Source organism: Zootoca vivipara, chromosome 4 (assembly GCF_963506605.1).
Source record: "Zootoca vivipara chromosome 4, rZooViv1.1, whole genome shotgun sequence".
NCBI classification, from domain to species: domain Eukaryota; kingdom Metazoa; phylum Chordata; class Lepidosauria; order Squamata; family Lacertidae; genus Zootoca; species Zootoca vivipara.
This window is the reverse complement of record NC_083279.1, coordinates 76,672,240-76,695,490: the sequence shown is the minus strand read 5'-3', so window position 1 is coordinate 76,695,490 and position 23,251 is coordinate 76,672,240. Positions and strand designations below refer to the sequence as shown.

General features: G+C 41.4%; 1 protein-coding gene across 11 annotated transcripts in view; it reads left to right on the top strand.

Moving 5' to 3' along the window:
- Positions 1–23,251, top strand: part of FRY (FRY microtubule binding protein) — a 194,850-nt gene that overhangs the window by 152,280 nt on the left and 19,319 nt on the right. For 10 of the 11 annotated variants that reach the window (XM_060273790.1, XM_060273791.1, XM_060273792.1 and 7 more), the window contains 11 exons: positions 1,191–1,285; positions 4,897–5,504; positions 5,860–5,957; positions 6,056–6,226; positions 8,586–8,726; positions 9,927–10,109; positions 11,035–11,196; positions 11,770–11,844; positions 13,365–13,535; positions 21,558–21,758; positions 22,486–22,647. In XM_060273790.1, the coding sequence (XP_060129773.1) occupies positions 1,191–1,285; positions 4,897–5,504; positions 5,860–5,957; positions 6,056–6,226; positions 8,586–8,726; positions 9,927–10,109; positions 11,035–11,196; positions 11,770–11,844; positions 13,365–13,535; positions 21,558–21,758; positions 22,486–22,647 (2,067 nt within the window). Of the gene's footprint in view, positions 1–1,190; positions 1,286–4,896; positions 5,505–5,859; positions 5,958–6,055; positions 6,227–8,585; positions 8,727–9,926; positions 10,110–11,034; positions 11,197–11,769; positions 11,845–13,364; positions 13,536–19,453; positions 20,847–21,557; positions 21,759–22,485; positions 22,648–23,251 lie in introns of those variants that run through there. The other variant, XM_060273794.1, reaches the window with a different exon arrangement.

The window sequence follows — 23,251 nt, the reverse complement described above, 5'->3', positions numbered from 1 at the left end:
TTGCAAAGCTACTGGAGACATTAAAAGAGATTCCTATTGCTCACATATTTGTTTCTTGAATAAATTTTGTACGAGTCCTGATTAAACATCGTTGTGATGTGTGGAGAAGAAAATGTTTAGATTTTGATTTGCTGAGATGGTGGCATTGCATGGAGAGTTTAAAAAAGAAATTTGCAGTACTGAGTTTATTCATTATTTCACAGTTGCGGCATGTAGCAAACCCTTTTCATCACAGTGCACAGAGTTCAGTTTCTCAGAACTGGAGCAAGACTAGACATGGGCAGGGGCAGGGGCAGCTGGAAAAGACTTGCCTTGGAATGCCCTCTACTTAAAACAAAAGAGATAAATAATGGCTTCCCACATATGATCTGACAGCAGTTGCTAACATCTATAACTCTTGAGAGCTGCAGATGCATACAAGGCCAAAAATTTCCAGGCAACATTGCATTCTTGCCATTTGACAGCTCTGTTCAGCAACACAGAGCTGAGTATTTGGGAGCAACAAATGAAAATCTTCAAAGGGAAATTGAGAGACAATTATTATTTTCTAAAATATGAATCACCTTTTACATGGGTGCCAAGGTAATTTACAAATCTATCATAAAACAGCTAAAAATAGTTTTTAATGATTTTTTTAAAAAAATCACTGCTTAAAAATGAACATGAGACCTTTTTATCCAAGTGGAAATATTTGTTGAAACAAAAATGTCTTCAATTATTTTTGGAAAGTACAGAGAATGAAAAACACTCTTGTACAACAAAGTAGGACAGACTGCAGGTCTTGTATCTTTCCTGACATCTCATGTACTGTGCAATCTGTCCAGTGTTGCTCAAGGTCTGAGAAGGTGCTTACTATAAGTTTTTTAACCAAAGGAGTGATAGCGGGACTTTTAGTTTCACGTGCACCGACTTTTAGTTTCTTTTGTTCACACATTAATGAAACTGAATTAATGAACCTGAAGTCATGCTTGCTTAATGAATTAAATGATTAGCTAATATTTATGTTCATCAAACTCTCCAGAACTAGGCATTAATCGTCTTTTTCAGAGTTTAGTTCCAGAGGTCGAATAATTGTGTTTTAACAGCGTTATATGAGGAATGCTAAACATTAGACGGCAGGCATATTGAATACTGCTGAGGAGGGCTGAGCATTCATACTTAAGTAACCATCTTTCTGCATTTTTTGCCAGGGCTACGTTATGGAAGCGTTGCTGACGTTAGAGGCTACTGTGGATAATCTGTACGACTGCCTGAAGAACAGTGATCTTTTGACAGTTTTGTCTCGGTAGGAGTTTTGCCTCTTAGTTATAAGGGTCCTTTCAGTAAAACTCCCAGGTTATTAAGGCAGAAGAACACTGTCTGAACTGCACAGGGAAAGGTGCACAAGTAACGTAACTCAACCCCCATTTGTTAAAACAGGCTGCGTGCAAGTAATCTAAATTAGCAGCATAGTCAGTTCTCGTTACATCTGGAACACTGTCATTGAAAGGCTGTATAAGATTGCATACTGTAAGGGGAAAGGAGAGGGCATTCGTGAGATCTCTTAAGCCAAGAAGTCTAGCTGTGCAAAACTGCCAGTTATGGGGCAGAGACACCGTAACACGCCCCCCCCCCAAAAAAAACACATTTTGTTGATTATTTTGCCTAGCTCAGCACCAAAAAACATGAAACTCACTGCTCTTGCACAACACAGCAAGCCCAGAACTTACACACATTTACCATACTTTTATAAGACAGTATACTATTTGGGGTGACTCAAAATTAAGAAAATGAGGGGATTGCCAAAAATCACTCGCCATCCTCACCTAAGCTGCCACTCACACACATCGCAAAAGCCAGCTATCGTCTGTCCCCTCGCCGGCAGAAGCCGCCTATTGCCCGCCCAATTGCCACAGCAACAGCCAATCAACAACAGCCCTTGAGGCAGCCACCAATAACATGCCCAATAGCCGCTGACAATCTCCGGCTCGCGGCATCAACCAATCCCATTCCCCCCCCCATGCACTACCCCTGATTATAAGACGCTTCCCCCCCCCCCCGATTCTGGACATAATTTTCTAAGAATAAAGCCTCGTTTGATACACGGAAAACTAAGGTAACTTGTGTGCATTCAGCTTTACGCACATTACAAAAAGGGGTGTGTTTTTTTAATCAATAAGGGGGTAGGAAGGGAGAGGGTGCCTGAGGAAAAAAGACTTTGGCAATCCCGCCCACCATTGAACCCATTGTGTTTTGACTATACACAATTTTGGCTTTAGGCGCCATCCCCAGAATGTAACCCTAGCGTAAGTTGCAGGTGTACCGTAGTTCACCAAAAGAAGTCGGCACAATAAAGTTTGAATTATTGTCCATTTCCATCTCTGGGTTATACACAATGTTTATTGGTAAGTGGGGCCAGAAGTCAATGATGTATGAGTGTTATTTACCTCATCTTTTTTAAACAAATCAGTATAATTTTATTGGTTTCCAAGTATTTCAATTACTAAAAAAGAGAAAAATATACAAAAGCAAAATCCCAACTCACCACCCCACCCCCCGATCAATCTAGTTAAATTTACCCAAGTTCAGTCTGTGATATCAGTAGTTGCCATTCTTCAGGGTTTTCAATAATAATAATAATAATAATAATAATAATAATAATAATAATTTATTTATACCCCGCCCATCTGGCTGAGTCCCACCGGCCACTCTGGGCGGCTCCCAATCGAGTGTTAAAAACAATATAGCAAAGTATTCTATCAGTATCAGTAAAGTATTCTAAAGTATCAGTAAAGTATTCTATTTATCTTTGAGCGTATTTCTGCCTATATTTCTTCCCTCTCCCATCTCAGTTGTGCCACTTTACTTCAGGAGATTGGAAGCACTGACTTTGGGGAGACAGAACGGAACTGCGACTTGTGGGAAGGGAAAACGAGCACCCTCCTTTCTTCCTTCCCAGCAATGGTGACCTCTGTTCCCATTGTGTCGCCAATCACAGCAGTTCTACTAATGTTTTCAAACAGCAGAATGATGGGCATTTTTATTTAAATACCCCACAGAGGAAACTCTTCTGCTGGGTGCCACATGCATGGCCTTGTTTGGCTTTGACTCGGTGTCATATTGTCAAGGCTAGATTGCATGTGTGTCTGCGTTGACAGATCTCTGACACAACCCTTTCATGAGCATTCCTCTACCCCTCTTTAATAAATTTGTGGTGATGTTGCTTAGAATGTGGAGGGTGAGTGGATACAGAGCCCAGTTTGTCTGTGTTGTCCTTGTTTGATTTGCTTTTTCAGAGGCATTGGCTAAGTCCTCCCAATCTAATCAAGGCAGACTTTGCCTTGGAGGGATGTCATTTTCTATCACCTGTTAAAGAAAAGTGGAGAACTGAAAAGTTAGATTGCATGCATTCATTCCATATATGCAGCCATGGAGAGATTGCTGCTAACCTGCCCCTTCCATGTGAAACTTGCCCAGTATATTATCTTACTTAAAAGCCTAACCTTATTTGGCAGCTGGGCAGGCAGCAAAAGTCCTCAGAATGAGGGTCCAGTTAATATACAGGCATCTCCCTCCTAGTCTAATTGAAGACTTACCCAACAGCTAGGAATGGAGCTCATTCCTGGGCCAAGCCAGCTTTCTCAGCAAAAAAAATCCTACGTATATGCCTTGTGTAGCTACACTGCAGACCACAACCCAAAGCCTGCCCACTAGATGCTAGTCTTCATCTTGTGGCTGGGTTTGCCAATGACTCCATCAAATTCTATTTGCATCTAATTTACCTATATTTTCCTTTTGGTTTATATCTTCTTGAGCTACAGGCTGTGTATATTCTGCACTAAAAAATAAAAAATAACCAAATTCTGCACCCAGGTAAACCATAAAGGTAAAGTTAAAGGGACCCCTGACCATTAGGTCCAGTCGTGACCGACTCTGGGGTTGCGCGCTCATCTCGCATTATTGGCTGAGGGAGCCGGCGTATAGCTTCCAGGTCATGTGGCCAGCATGACAAAGCCACTTCTGACGAACCAGAGCAGCACACAGAAACACCGTTTACCTTCCCGCTGTAGCGGTTCCTATTTACCTACTTGCATTTTTGACGTGCTTTCGAACTGCTAGGTTGGTAGGAGCTGGGACCGAGCAACGGGAGCTCACCCCGTCACAGGGATTCGAACCGCTGACCTTCTGATCAGGAAGCCCTCGGCTCAGTGGTTTAACCCACAGCGCCACCTGGGTCCCTTAATACCCTCTATTAAAAATTCTCAAATCTATAAAAATTACGTTAGTTAACATACTTGCACATTCTTGCTCCTTTCCCTCAGTGTATTGTGTTTCTGCAAATCTTGTCGAGGTGGCAAAGCTTTATCTCCATAATACAAAGTACACGGAAACCCTAAGTCTAGTATTGGGCCTTCCAAAATTGCTCTTCATGCCGTCGTCTGGATCCAGTGACTCCGAAGTGTGCATATGAGTGCTCCTATTTGCATGTAGAACAAAATAGGAACAGGAATTGACTTAACTGCTGGGAAGTGTTTTGCATTTGGAGTGGGATTGCATGAGTGAGGCATTATTTACTAGTTACAGGTAGGTAGCCGTGTTGGTCTGAGTTGAAGCAAAATAAAAAAATTCCTTCAGTAGCACCTTAAAGACCAACTAAGTTTATATTTTGGTGTGAGCTTTCGTGTGCATGCACACTTCTTCAGATACACTAGCATATTCAGATGCTAGTGTATCTGAAGAAGTGTGCATGCACACGAAAGCTCATACCAAAATATAAACTTAGTTGGTCTTTAAGGTGCTACTGAAGGAATTTTTTTATTTTGCATTATTTACTGTTGAAGTGAATTGGGCAGCGCCTGTTCACATGAATCTCCAGGTACTGGGCCCCTAACATTTGTTTTGTTTTGTTTTGCTTAGTTCATCATCGCCGGACTTAACGTCAAGTTCAAAGCTGACCGCAAATCGGAAGAGTACAGGGCAGCTGAATGTCAGTGCGGGAGCTGCAGGTGGCAATACAACAACCGCTGAGCGCAGCAGGCACCAGAGGAGCTTTTCAGTGCCAAAAAAGTTCGGGGATGTGGACCGATCCTCCGACCCTCCTCGCAGTGCCACCCTCGACAGGATACAGGCTTGCACTCAGCAGGGCCTCTCCCCCAAAACCAGGAGCTCGTCCTCTTTAAAAGACAGCCTCACAGACCCTAACAATATTAACAACCCTACGAACCTGTTAGCCACCATCTTCTGGGTTGCCGTAGCTTTGATGGAATCCGATTTTGAGTTTGAATATCTCATGTCGCTGAGGTTGCTGAATAAGCTGCTTGTTCATTTGCCACTGGATAAAGTGGAAAACAGAGAAAAGCTAGAAAAGCTACAAGGGCAGTTGAAATGGACAGATTTCTCAGGGCTCCAGCAGCTGCTGCTTAAAGGTTTCACTTCCCTTACCACCACGGACCTTACGCTGCAGCTTTTCAGTTTGTTGACCCCGGTTTCACGCGTGTCCATGGTGGATTCCTCCCAAGCCATAGGTACAGTCGATAGATGTTTTGTTTCATTGATTGGTTGTGTTTCTTCTGCATTTTTAGCTAAAAGGTCAAGTATCCAGTATAAGGAATATGTCTCTCATAGCAATTGATAGTAATCATTATGTTTTACATATAAGAAACTAATCCTCCAAATATGCAAAGGTAGCATTTCCTTACCGTCACGGGGATGGAGAAAGAAGATTGTGCGTTTAAAATAATATCACACTGCATGCGCTTGACACGTTTTTGTGTAAATACAGGGTGTTTTAAAGTGGCGGTATATGTGCCTTTATAAAGTACAGTTTGAAATCTGAATTATTCATGCCTTCTCAAATTTCTACTTTTTTGTGTGTGCCAGGATTTCCATTGAATGTTTTGTGCCTCCTGCCTCATTTAATTCAGCACTTTGATGGCCCAAATCAGTTCTGCAAGGATATCGCAGAAAGGATTGCTCAGGTACCACCTGTCTTCAATTCGTCATAGGTCTAATTAAATCCCAGGATTGTTTTTGGATCGCTGTTAACATAACTTTCATGTTCCCTATATGTCATCAGGTCTGTCTAGAAGAAAAGAACCCCAAGCTGTCAAACTTAGCCCACGTCATGACTCTTTATAAAACTCACAGCTACACGAGAGACTGTGCAACCTGGGTCAACGTCGTTTGCCGTTACCTTCATGAAACGTTTGCTGATACTACTCTGAACATGGTTACGTATTTAGCTGAGGTATGTTTCTACTGCTCAGTCCATTTCTGTCTTCTATTGGCAGCTTTCCTAAGGCTGTAATCTTAACCCATTTATCTAGGAGTTATGCCCCTTTGAAGGGAATTGGGTTTAGTTCTGGTTAGGGGGTTGCACATTATGTTCCCAAATATTCAGTGAAGGAATTCCTGTGTATTTGTGTGTGTACTTGTGTAGGTAGGTGTGTATATAATAATAATATAATTGGCCCAAAGGCTAGGAATGCCTCCCCGAGGAGACTCTGAGAACAGATATTAACCATTAAAAATAAATAAATCAGAACGAACGCATAAGAAGCAGCAGACATTGTATAACCTCTGTGCAAGCAAATCGGGATGAATGCTCAATAAACCTGCTTTCCAGAGGCACCTTCTCTTGTACACACACATAAACAGCAGAAATGCTCTCTTTGAACTGTTTGAGAGAGAGTCAGAGTGTGCAATACAAAACAAAGCATTGTGACTAATCAAGTCTATGGGTTTGTGAAACTTACTTGGGGATAAGTTCAATTGAAATAAATGGAACCGACTTCTGCATAAACTTGCATTCTTTTTGGAATGTACTTCAGTGTAACCATAGCCCAGGCATAGGGAAACTCGGCCCTCCAGATGTTTTGGGCCTACAACTCCCATCATCCCTAGCTAACAGGACCAGTGGTCAGGGATAATGGGAATTGTAGTCTCAAAACATGTGGAGGGCTGAGTTTGCCTATGCCTGGCATAGCCTTGTGATGTGCAGTTTTTTGATAAAATGCCAGCCTCTTTTGAACAAACCAGAGTTTTCTTGCTTCTCTCATTGGAGTGCAAGAAAAACTGTCATCTTGCCTCTCCTACAGCATAGTTTTGATTATGCTGATTTATCATCCTGGACTGTAGAAATGTATACACAAGTGAGTTCTTTTTCCATGTATTAGAATTGCTATGATAGTTCCTGTGACTGTTCACTGAGAACCAGAATAGCATTACCAAGTTCTAGTTACAGGTAGATAGCCGTGTTGGTCTGACGTAGTCGAACAAAATAAAAAAATTCCTTCCAGCAGCACCTTAGGGACCAACTAAGTTTGTCATTGGTATGAGCTTTCATGTGCATGCACACTTCTGTGCATCTGAAGAAGTGTGCATGCACACGAAAGCTCATACCAATGACAAACTTAGTTGATCCCTAAGGTGCTGCTGGAAGGAAGCATTGCCAAGTGTTATATTCTTTTGATTTATATAAATATTGAGCTCTTGGTATTCCTTTCCACAACTTGGATCAGGACGCTCAAGTTTGTTTGAAGGACATACAAAATAGATGCAAGAAAACACCTGAAAATCTCCTTGGAAATTTAAAAAGCAGTAATGGCACCAGCTTTTGAAAGTTAGCACATTTGCTTTTGAAGCACCAACATGGCCAGAGGTTAGCAATGGTGGAAGAAGGCTAAACAAGGAAGTTGTGGGTAGGCTAGCTTAGAGAATGAACTATGAGGGTGCTAACCTGTTTAGTTTCCATGGTTAATGAAATGTACTCGGAGTCGAGAGTGAATTTCATGCTCTTTATTCAGCTCATAGTCATCAAGGAGAAGAGGAGAAGAAGAATGGCTCTTTTCCCAAAACCATCTGCTTATATACATTATTTACACAATGGGCCTTGCGTGATTGGCTACTTCAGGGCTACACCTGTGGGCCAATTATATTGTGGATTGACTTCTGCCTGCAGCCTGATTGGCTGCTCCTACAGGCCAATCAGGTAGCAGATTCACTTCTGCCCGCCGCCTGATTGGCTGCTCCAGCAGGCCAATCAGGTTGCGGATTCACTTCCACCTGGAGTTGGATTGGGTAGCTCCCGCTGTTTCTGAATCCTATTGTTCTAGGATTCAGCTCAGTACATAACAGTTAATTTTTTATTGTAGAAGTTGGCGCAAAGTGAGTTCGTTCAGAACGTTGCATCCATAACAAAATAAATTATCTGTATGTAGCCAAGTGCACAAATGTGCAAGATTCTAACCTATGATCTTCAGAGTTATTATCCAGGAGCTGGATTCAACTAAATAGGTGTACTAGCAGGAGCCAGTTCAACAAGACCTACTAGTGCAATGGGACGTTCTCCCCCCCACACACACACACCATGTGCCTGCTACACTCTCCAAATCTTCTCTGGGGGTGGGAGAACCCCCATAACAGTGCAAGGCAAGAGGGGAGGGGAGGTTATTCCGCCAGGCAAACTGAAATGCTACCACTGATGGAATGATTAGAAAAGTGAAATGTTGAATTCCTCCCACATCTCTCACCATTTTACCTCTGTAACAGCAAAATTGGTGTGTTTTTATTTAAGGATTGTGATTTTGTTTATTTTTTCCTCACAGCTGCTGGAAAAGGGGCTTCCCAGCATGCAGCAGTCCCTTTTGCAGATAATCTATAGTCTTCTTAGTTATATGGATCTATCAGGCATTCCTGTAAAACAGTTTAACATGGAGGTGTTAAAGACCATTGAAAAATATGTGCAGGTAAGTATGGCATTCACCTCATAGAGCTTGTATAAAAGACCAGTGCTTATTTGCTCATTTAGAAAAGTATTTATATGCACTCACATAAAATATAAAGGCCTCACGTCACCTAGTTTTCCCTTTCACTCCTAAGTTAGTGGCAAGCCAAACCTTTCCTCTGAAATGCGGCAGACTATCACATCAGAAATGAGAGGGGGGAATTTTGGGGAAGTGGAGGAGAAAGACACAGACCAGGCTTGTTCACATAGTACCAAGCTATGCTTTGGCATTGTGTCTGATTTGCTGCATGTATGCTGCAGCCAGAGGTGGTTTTGGGGTAGCATGACCAGTTTGGCCGCATTGGGTGCTGTGCTGCAGGGGGCACCACAACAATGCTGTAGAAAGGAGCGTGGGGGGGGGCAGCGAATCTTAGCATTGCACAGGGTGCTGCTGAAATTTGAAACTCCAAAGTCCACCATTGCTGCTTCAGTCAGTTCCAACTTCCGTAGACATCAAATCCAAATTCTGCATTCAGAATCAGTTGCGGAATTCACACCCAGGATAGCATGCATTTCCTCTGATCCATTCTGCTTCTGAGATACATATTTCCAGACAATTTGGAATTTTACTGAAAGGAGTAATGCAAAGGAAAAGGAGAGCACAAGCAAAAGGCAAAAGTGCTGCAGTTATCACGGCACTCCGGATTCCGTTTCCCCCCTCCATATGCTGTGTTAACAAATCCTTAACCTGTCACTCAGAGGAAGGGTCCTGGTTCAGGGGGATTTTTGTGCAATTAAATTATACTTGGAATAAAATCAGACTCCTGTCCAAACACTACCCAAGTTTTCTTTGCTTTTCACTGGAAACACAATAGTTAGAAAAGATTTCAACAAAAGGCAAGAATGTAAGAATGTAAAATTCTGTGCCTAAATAGCAGCATTACAGAAAAAAAAATACTCAAAGCTAATTCAGTCCTCTTTATTCTCAGTTGGAGAATTAATTCATGGTCTGAAAAGGATGGTAACATACTATAATATTCTCATTTAACTCTGTGTGGTATATATACATTCTGTGTATATATTGTCAAACCTGTATTACATTTGAAACTAATATTATTTAATAGTAAGTAATTTTATTGTGTGCGATGTTCTTCCTCTTCTCATAGATTTTGTTCCTATGTAATATGTAATATGCTATATATTTGTGAAAAATTGTTTCCAGAGCATTCACTGGCGAGAAGCCCTAAATATATTGAAGTTGGTAGTTTCGCGCTCAGCAAGCCTGGTTTTGCCCTCCTACCAGCAGCACAGCGATCTTTCGAAAATGGAAATACATCGTGTATGGAGCAACGCTTCCAAAGAACTACCTGGGAAAACGTTAGACTTCCATTTTGATATTTCTGAGGTACTATATTCTTGTCGCAATAAATCTGCATGTCTAGTGCATGCCCCTATGAAAGCTGAAGCAAATAGAAATAGTGTATCCTTTTAAAACACATAATCTTAAAACATGGGTTTCAATGAGGTATGTGGACAAGGTGCTTGGAATTGTGTGGTTGACTACTTGCACTCTGGACTGTTGCCCCTCATGGCTGATAAAAAAAAATAGCAGGGAGGGGACAGCTGGCTGGGAGGGGGAATTAACGCCTCCTTGTGAGAGAGGGGCGGCCCCTGCCTGATCAAAGGAAACAGTGGTAAAAACCGTTCCTCAAGAAACCCTCCATGGATTTGGAGAATCTAAGTAACTTCCAACCAGTTGCCAATCTCCCTTTCTTTGACAAACCAGATCCAGCTTTGCCACAGATCAGATCCAGGTGCTCTTGGAGGAGACTTATTTTCTAGAATGATCAACTTCAATCGGGGTTTAGGCCTGGCTTTGACACAGAAACTAATCCCTGTATGATGACCTCTGTTGAGAGAGAGAGAGGCAGGGGAAATGTGTCCTGCTAATTGTCCTCAACCTCTCGGTGGCTTTCAGTACCATCGACCATGGTATCCTTCTGGAATGACTGAGTTAGGGGTGGGTGGCACCATTTTGTGGTGGTTTCCAGAGGGTGATGCTTGGGGAGTGCTCTTCAGCCCTGCCTTATAGAACTGCAGGATCATAGAATTGTACAGTTGGAAAGGACTCCAAGGCTCATCTAGTCTAACCCCCTGCAATGCAGGAATCTCAACTAAACCATATATGACAGATGGCTATCTGACATCTGCTTAAAAACATCCAAGGAAGGAAAGTCCACCACCTGCCGTGGGTGTCTGGCCCAGCGTCAAAAAACACTTACTGTAAAGCCCTTCAAAATGCTAAATACTGTTCATTATTTTCTTTTAAGACTCCAATTATTGGGAGACGATATGATGAGCTACAGAGTTCTTCAGGCAGGGATGGAAAGCCTAGAATAATGCCTGTCACCCGCAGCACTTCTTCAACATCATCTGGGTCTAACTCCAATGTCCTTGTTCCTGTTAGCTGGAAGAGGCCTCAGTATTCTCAGGTAAAATCTAGGGATCATCTGGAGAAGTGCTGTCAGTTGTCCCCTGTGTTACAGAGACCTGACTGACTTCAAGCAGAAGTCAGCCGTATGCTGTGGAACACTTTCAGCAGACATTCGGCAGACAATCCTCACTTTTGACTTTCAGGCGTCTCTTGAAGTCCTTTTTGTGCTAACAGGCCTATGTAGTGGTTTAACTTTTTCTTGAGTAGCCCATCATTTTAAAAATTGTTTTGTATTGCTTTTAATTTGTTTTTTAATGTTGCTGAACCACCACCCTGATATTTTATGGGAGGGTGATATATAAATACTTTTATAAGTAAACAAAATGCCTACCCAGTTTCAGGAATTGAGCTTTAAAAAAAATTGCTAAAATGCTTACAAAAACTTCATCCATATGAAATTATAAGAGACCATGGTCTCCTATAATTAGGAGTCATCGGGAGTGGAGCTTTTAGTGTTTATTAATTGATCCCTACAGTATTTTTTTCTTCTATGATTTGAGCTCTGAAATGTGTGGCATTGCTTGAACTCTCTCTCTCTCTGTCTGTCTGTCTTCACCCTTTTGAAAAAAAGAAAAGGACAAAAGAAAAGTTAGTGCACGTTCTTACACTTTGTGGTCAAGAAGTCGGCCTGAGCAAAAACCCTTCGGTAAGTCTCATATTTCTCCTTCTAGGGCTTATTCATAAACAATTCAAAGGTACAGCTCTAAATTTTATCTTCGGTTTGCTGGCATGATGTGACCCTTCCATAATGAATGCTGATTCTCAGCCAAACACAAGTGATAGATGCGCTTGCTTAAAAACATTGTTGGTTTAGGCAAGCCTATCCATACATGTAGATGCTGATGTGTTTTAATCTCTTTTACTGTTTAACTTTAATTATTTTTATGCTTTAATTGTTTTTAAATGCTTTTATTGACCACTATAATACTTCTTGCTAGCCAGTAGAGGTTTTACCAGAATCAAGTGGTATATAAATTTTGTTAAGTAACTAAAATAAAATAATGTGTCTACCCACCAACCTACCCACTCCCCTTATCAAGAAATTATCTCTCTGACAGATTTGTTAAAATATGGCTCACTGGCTAACTCGTTCCAGAATTACTTAACTGTACATTTAGGCATTGTGACTACCTGCCTCTGACTGTTATACTTCCTGAACATTTTAGAAATTTAAGAATTCAAAGTTTAGGAGGAAACTGTATTTGATTGCTTGTATTTGATTATATGTTGTTCTTATATTCAACTAATAAAACACACACACACACACACACACACACACAGAATTCAAAGTCCATTCTGGCTGATACACATGGGAACAAAATAGGAGATAAAAGGGTAGGGTAGAAATGAAACCCTGGTTTTTGGAATTCCTTTTCGGCTAAACATACGGGTCTCAGAGTATGAGTCAGGTCTTCCTACCTAACATCTACCTAACATTCTCAGTCTGCCTGCTCACTCCCCCATCCCAAGTTTTAAAATGAACATGCTGCATTTATTTATTCATTTTTGGGGGGGGGGGTTGCCCTTACCCTCCAGTTTTTGATTTTGCCCTTTCCTCCGCTAAAACTGATGCCAATCAGTAAATGTAGAAAATCAGCTGTAAGAGGCAGTTGGAAAAACAGCTACTGCAGACAGACTTCTCTCTCTCCCACTTTCTCCCCCCCCCCACCCTCTCTTGCATCGAAGAGTGTATGGACACAATCCATTGACAGAAAAGCACGATTAGTGCCATGGTTGTGGAATGATGCAGTTCAAACATATTTGTGAATAATAACAGCTGAAATGTAACACATCCTAATTTATCTGCATGCTTTCCCCTTGTAACAATTGAGAAGCAAAAGGGCTGGCTTACCCTTTTCCGTGCCCTTCCCGCAGTTGCATTCTGTTCCCATAAATGCATATAAATACTAAGGAAGCATCAATCTGCACCCATTAGGAGGTAGCTTGGACGTGTTCCTGCAGCTCAAAGTTGCGTCTTAGTATGAGTTTAATCTGAAGGCACCTGTCCAACATAAATAATAAAAAGGAGCCTTCTAAAAATACCCACTGAAGGAATTAGGTGTGTACAGCTTTCTGAAAAGCCCATTAGACTTTTGCTAACAAAAGATCGTCGTGGAGGAAGAGTTTGTTTTGTTTTTAATAGAAAAACCCCCTCTTGACTTTTAGGTGATTTTTTCTTCATGTGGAGATTTGGATCTGATTGAGCACCAGACGAGCCTGGTGGCTTCAGAGGACGGAGCCCGCGAGCAAGAGAACATGGATGATTCAAACAGCGAGCAGCAGTTCAGAGTCTTTAGGGATTTCGATTTCCTCGATGTGGAGCTGGAGGACGGGGAGGTATGGTACATTCTCTCTGAACGAACTTTGCTCTTACTGCAGATTAAGCCACATTTTAGCACTTCCCCAACAGTAAATAATGTCCTCTTTATATTCTAGCAAAGGCTTAGCTGAGCAACGATAAATGTTTACACAGTGAATTAGTGCGATAGCCTAACTTTCGGCAGGTTAGCACGGCCTTCCTTAAACATACACCTTTTTTTCTTCTCTTTATGCTTCTTTTAAACAAAAACAAAAACAAACCCTCAATACACACTCGAATGCATGCTACAGAAGTCTAGGGCTGCACGTTTTAGTGATTTGTACTGATACTAAGGTTTCCGTGCATTAAAATTTTAAAGATTCAGTACAGCCAAATGTCTGACATGCCCAATCATTAACAGAATGCATGCTTTGAATTTCATGAACACGCTGCACAAGAAATAGCCTTATAATCAGATGCTTTCATCAGTGCTCTCCCAAAACCTAAGCATAGGCCCGTGCATGTGTGTATATGCATATGTGATGTTTATGCAGCACTAACGCGATGAAATCCCCAGCACTTAAAAGCCCCGGTGCTGTTTTCTGCTCCACTCTATGGTGTTAGCGATTCTCATCAGCTCTCGTAGAAGAAAAACAGAAGCCCGAGGGCCTGGAATCAGGTCTTGGCAGGTAAAAGCCTGTCAGTTTGTCTTTGACCGGAGTTGCTGCGAGGGCATATTATCCAGCTTACATCATATACTTGAAGGGTATTGGAACGCCTTGGTTTTGTTTCATTTTCTTTCTTTTTTTGGTAAGGCGTTTTAGTGGTAATGCAGATCTGCTCCCTCTGGGAATAATTATATCTGTTTGACTGGAGAAAACGTCAGCATTAGGGGCTGGAGGGGGCAAGGCTGCACATCCTTTGCGCTGTGCGGAAAAGGGCGGTTAAGTGAGGAGGAGGGGAAACAGGGCCAGAAAGCAAATAGGGGCCGTTTTGGACAGGCGTTCTCATCCACGAGGGCATTCACATGCCACCCTTCCCTCTTTTCCTTACACCCAAATGATAAATTCCCCTAGAGCAGGCATAGCCAAACTTGGCCCTGCAGCTGTTTTGGGACTACAATTCCCATCATCTCTGACCACTGGTCCTGTTAGCTAGGGGTGATGGGAGTTGTAGTCCCAAAACAGCTGGGGGGGGCAAGTTTGGCCATGCCTGCTGGCCTAAAGCAGGCATCCCCAAACTGCGGCCCTCCAGATGTTGGCCTACAACTCCCATGATCCCTAGCTAACAGGACCAGTGGTCAGGGAAGGTGGGAATTGTAGTCCATATCATCTGGAGAGCCGAAGTTTGGGGATGCCTGGGCCTAGAGCATGTCCCAGGTCAACCTGTGATCTGCTGGGCAGTAGCAGCTGGCAGAATTGCTTATCTGGCTTCTTGAGGTGGAGGCCACTCTCCATAACCAAGAGCAGGAGGGCCAAGGTGGTGTGGAGGTCACTGTGGTGTCAGGGCATAGCTGCCAAGTTATCCCTTTTTTACAGGGATTTTCCCTTATGCTGAATAGGCTTCCTCGCGAGAAAAGTGAAAACTTGGCAGCTATGTGTCAGGGGCAGGTCAACAGTCATTCACACGGCTAGCTTTCTATATGTGGGGATTTGTTTATTTTAACTTTTAAAAATGCAATCCTCACCTGCAGCTTGGAGTAGAGCAGCAAGAGTGTATAGATCCCCTTTGGCCTTCCAGATATTGCTGAACAAGAACTCCCATCAGCTCCAGGAAATATGGCCAACAGGGAGGATAGGAGTTGTAGTTCAGCAACAGCTGGAGGTCCAACCTTCCTTGTGGGCTGCATTCAAATGAGTTGGAGGTGTGGGGCTGTGGCTGACTGAAGGATGAAACTCCTTAGTGCACCTTAATGAGTACAGTCAATTAGGCGGCTCAGCTGAGATACAAAATGGATACAATTGGAAAACAGCTGTATAAGCAGCAATTAAACTAGTAAATAAAGAGAGTTCAAATAAGTAGCCAGACACTCCAGAAGCAAATTCCTTCGGGGACTGAAGAATAGCAAGCTGCTGGGGAAGGTGTTGAGATAGCTCCCGTAGGCTGTCCTATATTAGCCCTTTAATAGCTCCAGTCCAGTAATTCTATTAAGATAGAGCTAGCAAACGATACGAGAAGCAACAGCATATTAGATGTCATATCAGAGGAGCACTTATTTATCATGGTACTTGCTTAAAGAGGTTGTAAGTAGGACAGCAATAGAATATATATATATAATTGAGAAATAAAGTAAATATTGTTTCTTTCAGGGGGAAGAAATCAGAAACAATTTCCACCTAGCTAATGCTATCCTAGCTTTCTTTAATATATTCTCTTTAAAACCTCTGTGACTAACTCAGTTTAGTGTGTGAGAATAGATCTGTGGTTTGCATGATTTAAAATCTGTGCTCAAACTGGTATTAAATCCATTTGTAGTGAAATCCTATGCGTGTTGACTCAGCAGTATGTTCCATTGTGGACAAAGGGGTTTGCTATGAGTAAGACTTCCCTTGCTTCCACCTGAAGAGACTCCAAAGTCCTACTTTGTCACTTTTCCAAAAGCCAGTTTTTAATAAACTTTATGAAATAGCTTTTAAAGAGGAATTGTGGATTGGTTTGTCGTACTACAGGCAAACACTGGTCGCCACAAATGAGTTGCACAAATGGAGAAATTATGGTGCTGCTGTTTGGCTCATGCAACAGGCCTCTCCTCTCCTCTCCTCTTCCCTTCAGCTTCCCACACACCCTCTAAATCTGCTCCGGGGTTCTGGGGAGCCCATTGCACAAGTAGAACCTCATGCTATAGGAATCCTAAATTATTTATTAATTTCTACGCCACCTAATGCCAAAATAAATTTCTAAGGAGTCAAAACGAGCTTCTAAGTGGTACTTAATGCAATGCATTAATATACTACGGTAATGTATTGATATAATCCATTGTACCACATTGCACAGTGCTAGAGTTTTCCATGTATGTTACATCATTCAGCCATGAAACATCTCCATGCATTTGCCCCTCTTTTCTCTTCCTTCCCTGCACATATGGTAAGAGAGTATCTGAGTTTGTCCTCTGCTTTTAAAGAATTTCTGCTTAGTGTTGCATTTGAACCAGGCATCTTGGTTTAAAGCAGGCATCCCCAAACTTCGGCCCTCCAGATGTTTTGGACTACAATTCCCATCATCCCTGACCACTGGTCCTCTTAGCTAGGGATCATGGGAGTTGTAGGCCAAAACATCTGGAGGGCCGCAGTATGGGGGTGCCTGGTTTAAAGCAAACCTTCGGTAGTTTGGAACGCGGGTGGCGCTGTGGTCTAAACCACTGAGCGTCTTGGGTTTGCCAGTCAGAAGGTTGGCAGTTCGAATCCCCGTGACGGAGTGAGCTCTCGTTGCTCGGTCCCAGCTCCTGCCAACCTAGCAGTTTCAAAGCACTTCAAAAAGTGCAAGTAGATAAATAGGTACCGCTCCGGCAGGAAGATAAACAACGTTTCCGTGCGCTGCTCTGGTTGCGCCAGAAGCGGCTTAGTCATGCGGGCCACATGACCCTGACAAACTGTCTGCAGACAAACACCAGCTCCCTCGCCCTGTAAAGTGAGATGAGTGCCACAACCCCAGAGTCATCTGCAACTGTCAGGGGTCCTTTACCTTTACCTTTTCGGTAGTTTAGTACGCCAGCTTTGTAACCCCTCGTATGGGTATATTATGAAATGCATTAGATTTGGCAGATTTGTAAGTAATGCTAATACAGTGGTACCTCGGTTTATGAACACAATTGGTTCCAGAAGTCTGTTCATAAACTGAAGCGTTCATAAACTGAAGCGAACTTTCCCATTGAAAGTAATGGAAAGTGGATTAATCTGTTCCAAACGGTCCGCGGAGTAACCATTCATAAACTGAAGCGAACTTTTCCATTGAAAGTAATGGAAAGTGGATTAATCCGTTCCAGATGGGTCCGCGAAGTACTTAAACTGAAGCGTTCATAAACTGAAACATGGGTGTAATTGGTTCCAGAAGTCTGTTCATAAACTGAAGCGTTCATAAACTGAAGCGAACTTTCCCATTAAAAGTAATGGAAAGTGAATTAATCTGTTCCAGATGGGTCCGCGGCGTTCATAAACCGAAAATTCATAAACCGAGGTGTTCATAAACCGAGGTTCCACTGTATGAGAATCCTTAAAAGTGAAACTAAATTTGGCAGAAATCTCCCCCCCCCCAGCTACTAGGCCAAAGGAAAGGGGGGAGGAAATGTATGGGTCTGGCAATTTGCTTGGGTTTGCTGACACTCATCCATGTAGCGCCAAACTATGGTTTATTGTTTTACGTGCCCTTTCTGCAATGCTTTGTCCAGGGAGGCTTGCTTGGCGCCTTTGTTACGTACCTTTTACGTACCTTTTAAGCGCCAGGCGAAAACATTCCTCTCCTCTGAGGCCTTTGACTAATTAAATACTCTATGGCCTTTTAAATGGGGGGGGCGGGAATTGTTTTTGTTTGTTACTATGTTGTGCATTTGTGTGGGTGTGTGTTTATATAGTGTAAACAGTCCTGTGATCCTCAGGTGAAGTGTGGTGTAGAAATTTAATAAATAAATAATAAATATTGTTACTTGCAGGCATGGCCACTGTGCCTCCTAATATGGGTTTGGAATACTGCTGATTTCTTAACCATAGTTGAGTGAGCTGCAAATTGAGTGAGCTGCAGTTGCTTTTCAGCCAGTGTTTGCACATGCACTTCAGCTATTATCTGCAGTATTCACACAGCCTTGTTTGCTGCTGTAGACACAGGAGCAAGGTGGACAAAAGGAGCCGTTATACCTACTTTCTCTGCACATTTTGGTGCAGTTCTGTGGGTTATAAATAGGCCATCCCATTTCTGTGAATGCCATTTCATGCATTATTTTTATTTTATTTTATTTTGCCATAAGGCTATGCAAACGGATAAATATGATTTTTTAAAAAATACTCCCAATTTTCTCTCAAAAAATATAATGCTGTTCACCCACTAGTTTTAGGAGGAATAGCAATTACCTAGTCCATCAGGAATCTGAACGGAAATAGCAGAGGGGCTTTCCCCTTTACTTAGGTACCGTAGTTCAAACTGGGGTCTTAGTTAACTGTACAGTGTCTGAAATACCGCAGGTCCTCTCAACCGCTCTAGGTTTCACATGGGAAGTTTGAATCCCGTGATCCGTATTCAGAGTTTACATGTAGGGAACAGGCTAGCTCCAGGCTGGAACGATTGCTTTGAAGATATAAAGCCTTCAAAAGTGGCGTATATAATGGAAAAACACATTCATTCTCAACAATAACAGTATTATTAGGCAGTGCTGTAGCGTGTTTCCTGTTATTGAATCTTAACGTCTTTGCCCTGAAATGCCTTAACAAATAGCTTTTAAAACAATTAAAAACATAGAAGCAACTTTCGGCTTGACAGAAGCGTTGGCTATTTGTTTCCACCGTGCAATCCTTCATGGAAATAAGTCCCATTGAGTTCAATGGCTCTTCCTTCCAGGTAAATTGGTATAGGATTGCTGCTTCAGTGACTTCCATTTAGACCAGTAATTTAGACGCGGTAGATCTAAACTTCCTGTACATATATGGGAATTAAACAGTGTTCGGAACCGCTAATACCGTTTTTCCGTACCTTGTTTTCCAGCTTGTTCATATCATGCATAGATTAATGCTGATTAGATTGTCTATAAGAGTCACCAGATGCCACGATTCAGTATTTTTAAAATTAGGTTGTGAAATCAGCGTCGTGGTATTTTTAAGCTTCTGTAAAGTTACAAGAAGGGATACGTTTATCAGTTTGGTAGCATTCATTTAGATTGTAGGGCAAATGTCTATGAAGAGTGTGTTTGAATTAAGTATGTTTACAAATACTTTTCTTTATTTGTTTCCTATTTGTTATATCTGCTATTCAGGAACTTCAGGTAAGATAATGCTATTTGAACTCACATGTGCTAGTAGATGTAAAGCTTGTTTGTATCTTGTGATATATTCTGCTTTTTTCAGCGTGTGTGTGTGTGTAAGTGTTTGAAGGACGTACCACTTCTTGCTATGCTTTAGAAATGCTTTTTAGTTCTAAAGAACAAGGAACTGATTCAAGTGTTAAGTCTACTATAAAAACTCAAGGTGGGGTTCACAGATCTCACCCACAGTGAGATCCATGAAATCAAAAATATCATTGGTGAAATAAGAAAATTTATTATTTTACTTATTCAATTTATATTCTGCCTTGCCTCCCATAGGAGCCTAGGGTGAATGGGAGTCGCCTGTTCATCTGCTTTTCCCATTCTTTGCCATCTTTGAACCTTGACTAGGTTCTAAGTGACATATCATTGTAGTTAGGTTTTTTAATTTTTTTTTTTAAAAAAAACATACTGTATGTATGGATATATGTACAAGTGTTTATTCCAGCTATTTGTGCAAAAAAAAAGTTAAAATTATATATAGAATCATAGAATTGCATAGCTTGAAGCTTGCTGAATAAAACCGAGGTATTTAATGGTAATGCTTAAGAGATCCTGCCAGCTTAAATCTCTGTGCCAATTCCAGACATTTAACAGGAATAGAGAGAGGCTGCAATTCTGCTTTGCATGCAGAAGGTTCCCAGGTCCATTCCCCCAAATTTCCAGGTAGTGCTGAGAGCGTCCCCTGTCACTTACACACGTTTAACATGTGCACGTTCAGCTTTACACACACGGCAAATATAAAAAAATTAATAAATAGAAAGGGGGTGAGCGTCCAGGGAAAGTAACTTTGGCAATCCCACCTGACGGGTTTGTACCATATCCGATTTTGGCTTTAGGTGCCATCTCTGGAACGTAACCTACCTCCCCACCAAAGATAAGTTGCGGGCTTACCGCATTCCATTACTCCAATGTTTAAATGCTCAAATAAGTAAAAGGTTTACATTTGAGCAAATGCAATTATGGTAAAAGCCAAATTTCTCCTCTCCAAACATGCCTGAGGAATTGGAGTTTGTGACGGAAGTCATAGTTAATCTGCTTACCAGCCCCCATCTTTACTGAAACATTAAAATTTGGGTTTGTACATTTGTTTCAGTGCTACCTGCCAATATCTTAAATGTTGCTTTATTAGTAAGTATATTACTGGCAAAAATGTCCCACAAATTCTCATGCTTCATTTCCAGAATCAGGCATGTCTCAGTGGCTGAGGCTGCAATCCTAAACATGCTTATGAAAGAGTAAGCTCCACTGAACATAGTGGAACTTACTTCTGAGAAAACAAGTATAGGATTGTGCTGTAAAACCTAAACTAGGAATAAAACAGAGCATGTCTTTGTTTTTCTTTTTTTTAAAAAAAACTAATGTCAAAAATAAAATGGTTTAATTAAAAAAAAATGTACCTATGAAATCAATGTCTAATCTGTAAAGCAAAAGCGGGATTAAAACCAAAAGGCTCTGCTGATTTGACACCTTGCATTGTGCATGCTAAATTGAAAGTGTTAGCTCTGCCTTCACTCTGCACTTGAGTATTGTGTTCATGTGTGTCGTACAGAAAACCTGGAATATTTTGCCTGAGGTTTGCTACTGTGCTCTTTTCATAAACACATAATGCATAAAATAGCAATCGATGAAAACAATTTTGCTGCTGTTCCAACAGTTTGCGATAATTTCAGTGGACAGAAATGCTGCCCAGCGGATGGTGCCATTTACTTTTAAATGGGGGTGTGGCTGCCCCATGGCGCTCAAAGTGCACCTACCCATTGAAGATCAAAAGTTGACATGCAGGCGGCTTTTTGGGTGGTGAAGAAGGGATTTGTTGACCGCAATGTTGTTAGCTTTAGGAATTGCTATAGCTTCATCTTTCTGGATTATTCATATTTATGGATTATTATTATTATTCCTATATTGCTAATTTATATGAAAAATAATTTTGAAGCTAAAATCTTTAAATCCTTACTGACCTTATGAGATGTTGCTAAATAAAGCTTTTTGGGGTGGGTGTGGGTGGGTGGAGATCTGTTGTGGCAGAGAAAACAAACCAATGCTGTGATTGCAGGGTGAAAGCATGGACAATTTCAACTGGGGAGTACGCAGGCGTTCTCTTGATAGTCTGGACAAGTGTGATATGCAGCTTCTGGAAGAAAGCCAGCTTTCAGGAAGTACACCCAGCCTAAACAAAATAAACCATGAAGATTCGGATGAGTCATCGGAGGAGGAAGACCTAACAACAAGTCAAATTCTAGAACAGTCGCAACTAGTAAGTAGTTAAATTATAGGCTGCTGGAAGATACATTATATATATATCCATGATTCTTACATTTAAACTGATTGCTAGCAACACAGAAAGGGTGAGACCTTACATAGGTAAGTACATTCTTCTTAATTTTCTTTTCATAGTTGGCAAACATAAAAAGATTCAGGCAGCAATTCAGGAGTAAGTTCCATTGGATCCAGTTGAGCCTACTTCTCAGTAGACATATATAGGATTGCACTGTTAGAGGCAATTTCTGCCTACAAAAAATATCAAATATGATAAGTGGGTCTTTATTCCATTTGTTACTATATGTCACATTCAATTAAATGGCCCCCTGGAACTCTCTCCCCCCCCCCCATTTGATAATGTGACTTCTGTTTTCCGTAAAACATCAAAAAGGAAGGAAAGCAATAACCTGGAATAGGCTTTTTAAAACAGATTTTAGTATACACAGAAACCTTAATGGAATTAATAAAAATAACAAGCTTAAACTGTTTAGTGATCACTAGTGGAGAATATTACATTATTTTCAATATTATTATTTAGAGGCTCTTCATAGAAAAATTGTGTCATTTGTTGGGCACAATCCACACCAAGTTTTTTTTTGCGCAAACGCCACTGAAAATGAGCAATGCAAGAGTTTGTGAAGTTCCCGTTTCATTTCAGTGCCGCTGCTTCAGGAGGAATTCCATCATGCCTTTAGCCTTAGCCTTGTTCCTTATTTTAACAGATCATGACACTTTCCCCTTCTGAAGACACAAACCACATTGACTCTCTTTCCACACCATGTGAAGCATCTTCAACAGCTCCGCCTCCTTTCAGTTCAAGAACTTCCAGTTTTAATGCTTCTTTGCCTGAAATGAATAATCTCCAGGTCTCTGAAGGCTCAAAGGTGAATGAATTTTATCTAAGCAATTTTATTAAAATAGAGGGAGTAGTGGTTCAGGATATGGTGTTTGTCTGTTAAAACATCCAATTTTATCGCTTTACATCAGATTGTACACTTTGATTCGGCATGTCCAGCTATAATTAGTGTCGATTTAAATGTACAAGTTTCTCAGCCTTCAGAATTGCCAGCATCACCCTTCCACCAACTTTAATACAGCAGTACCAAAAAAAAAAAGTCCAGTGGGTGGAAGCATGAATTCCGTTCCCTGCCCTGCCCCCCCCACCCCCGCAAAAAATGTGGGCGCTGTATTGTGCAGCCGCCTGCCTTGGGCTCCATTCTTGCCTCTTTGGTCTACTTTCAGAATGCTGATTACAGTAATGCACTGAGTTTGGTAAATAAAAGAATGTAAATGCTGTTCTGTGTAGCTGCCTGAAATGAAGCATGCCGGGGACACAGTTATCAAAGGTTGGTAAAAGTTTAATAGAAATGCCATGTATTTGTTTCTGTAGCTTGCTTTTTTAGAAAATGCTTCTATTTGAGAAATGTTGACAGAGCTTGCAAGTCAAACTAGAGTCAGACAGAACCCTGCCGTGTTAAATAAGTGCTT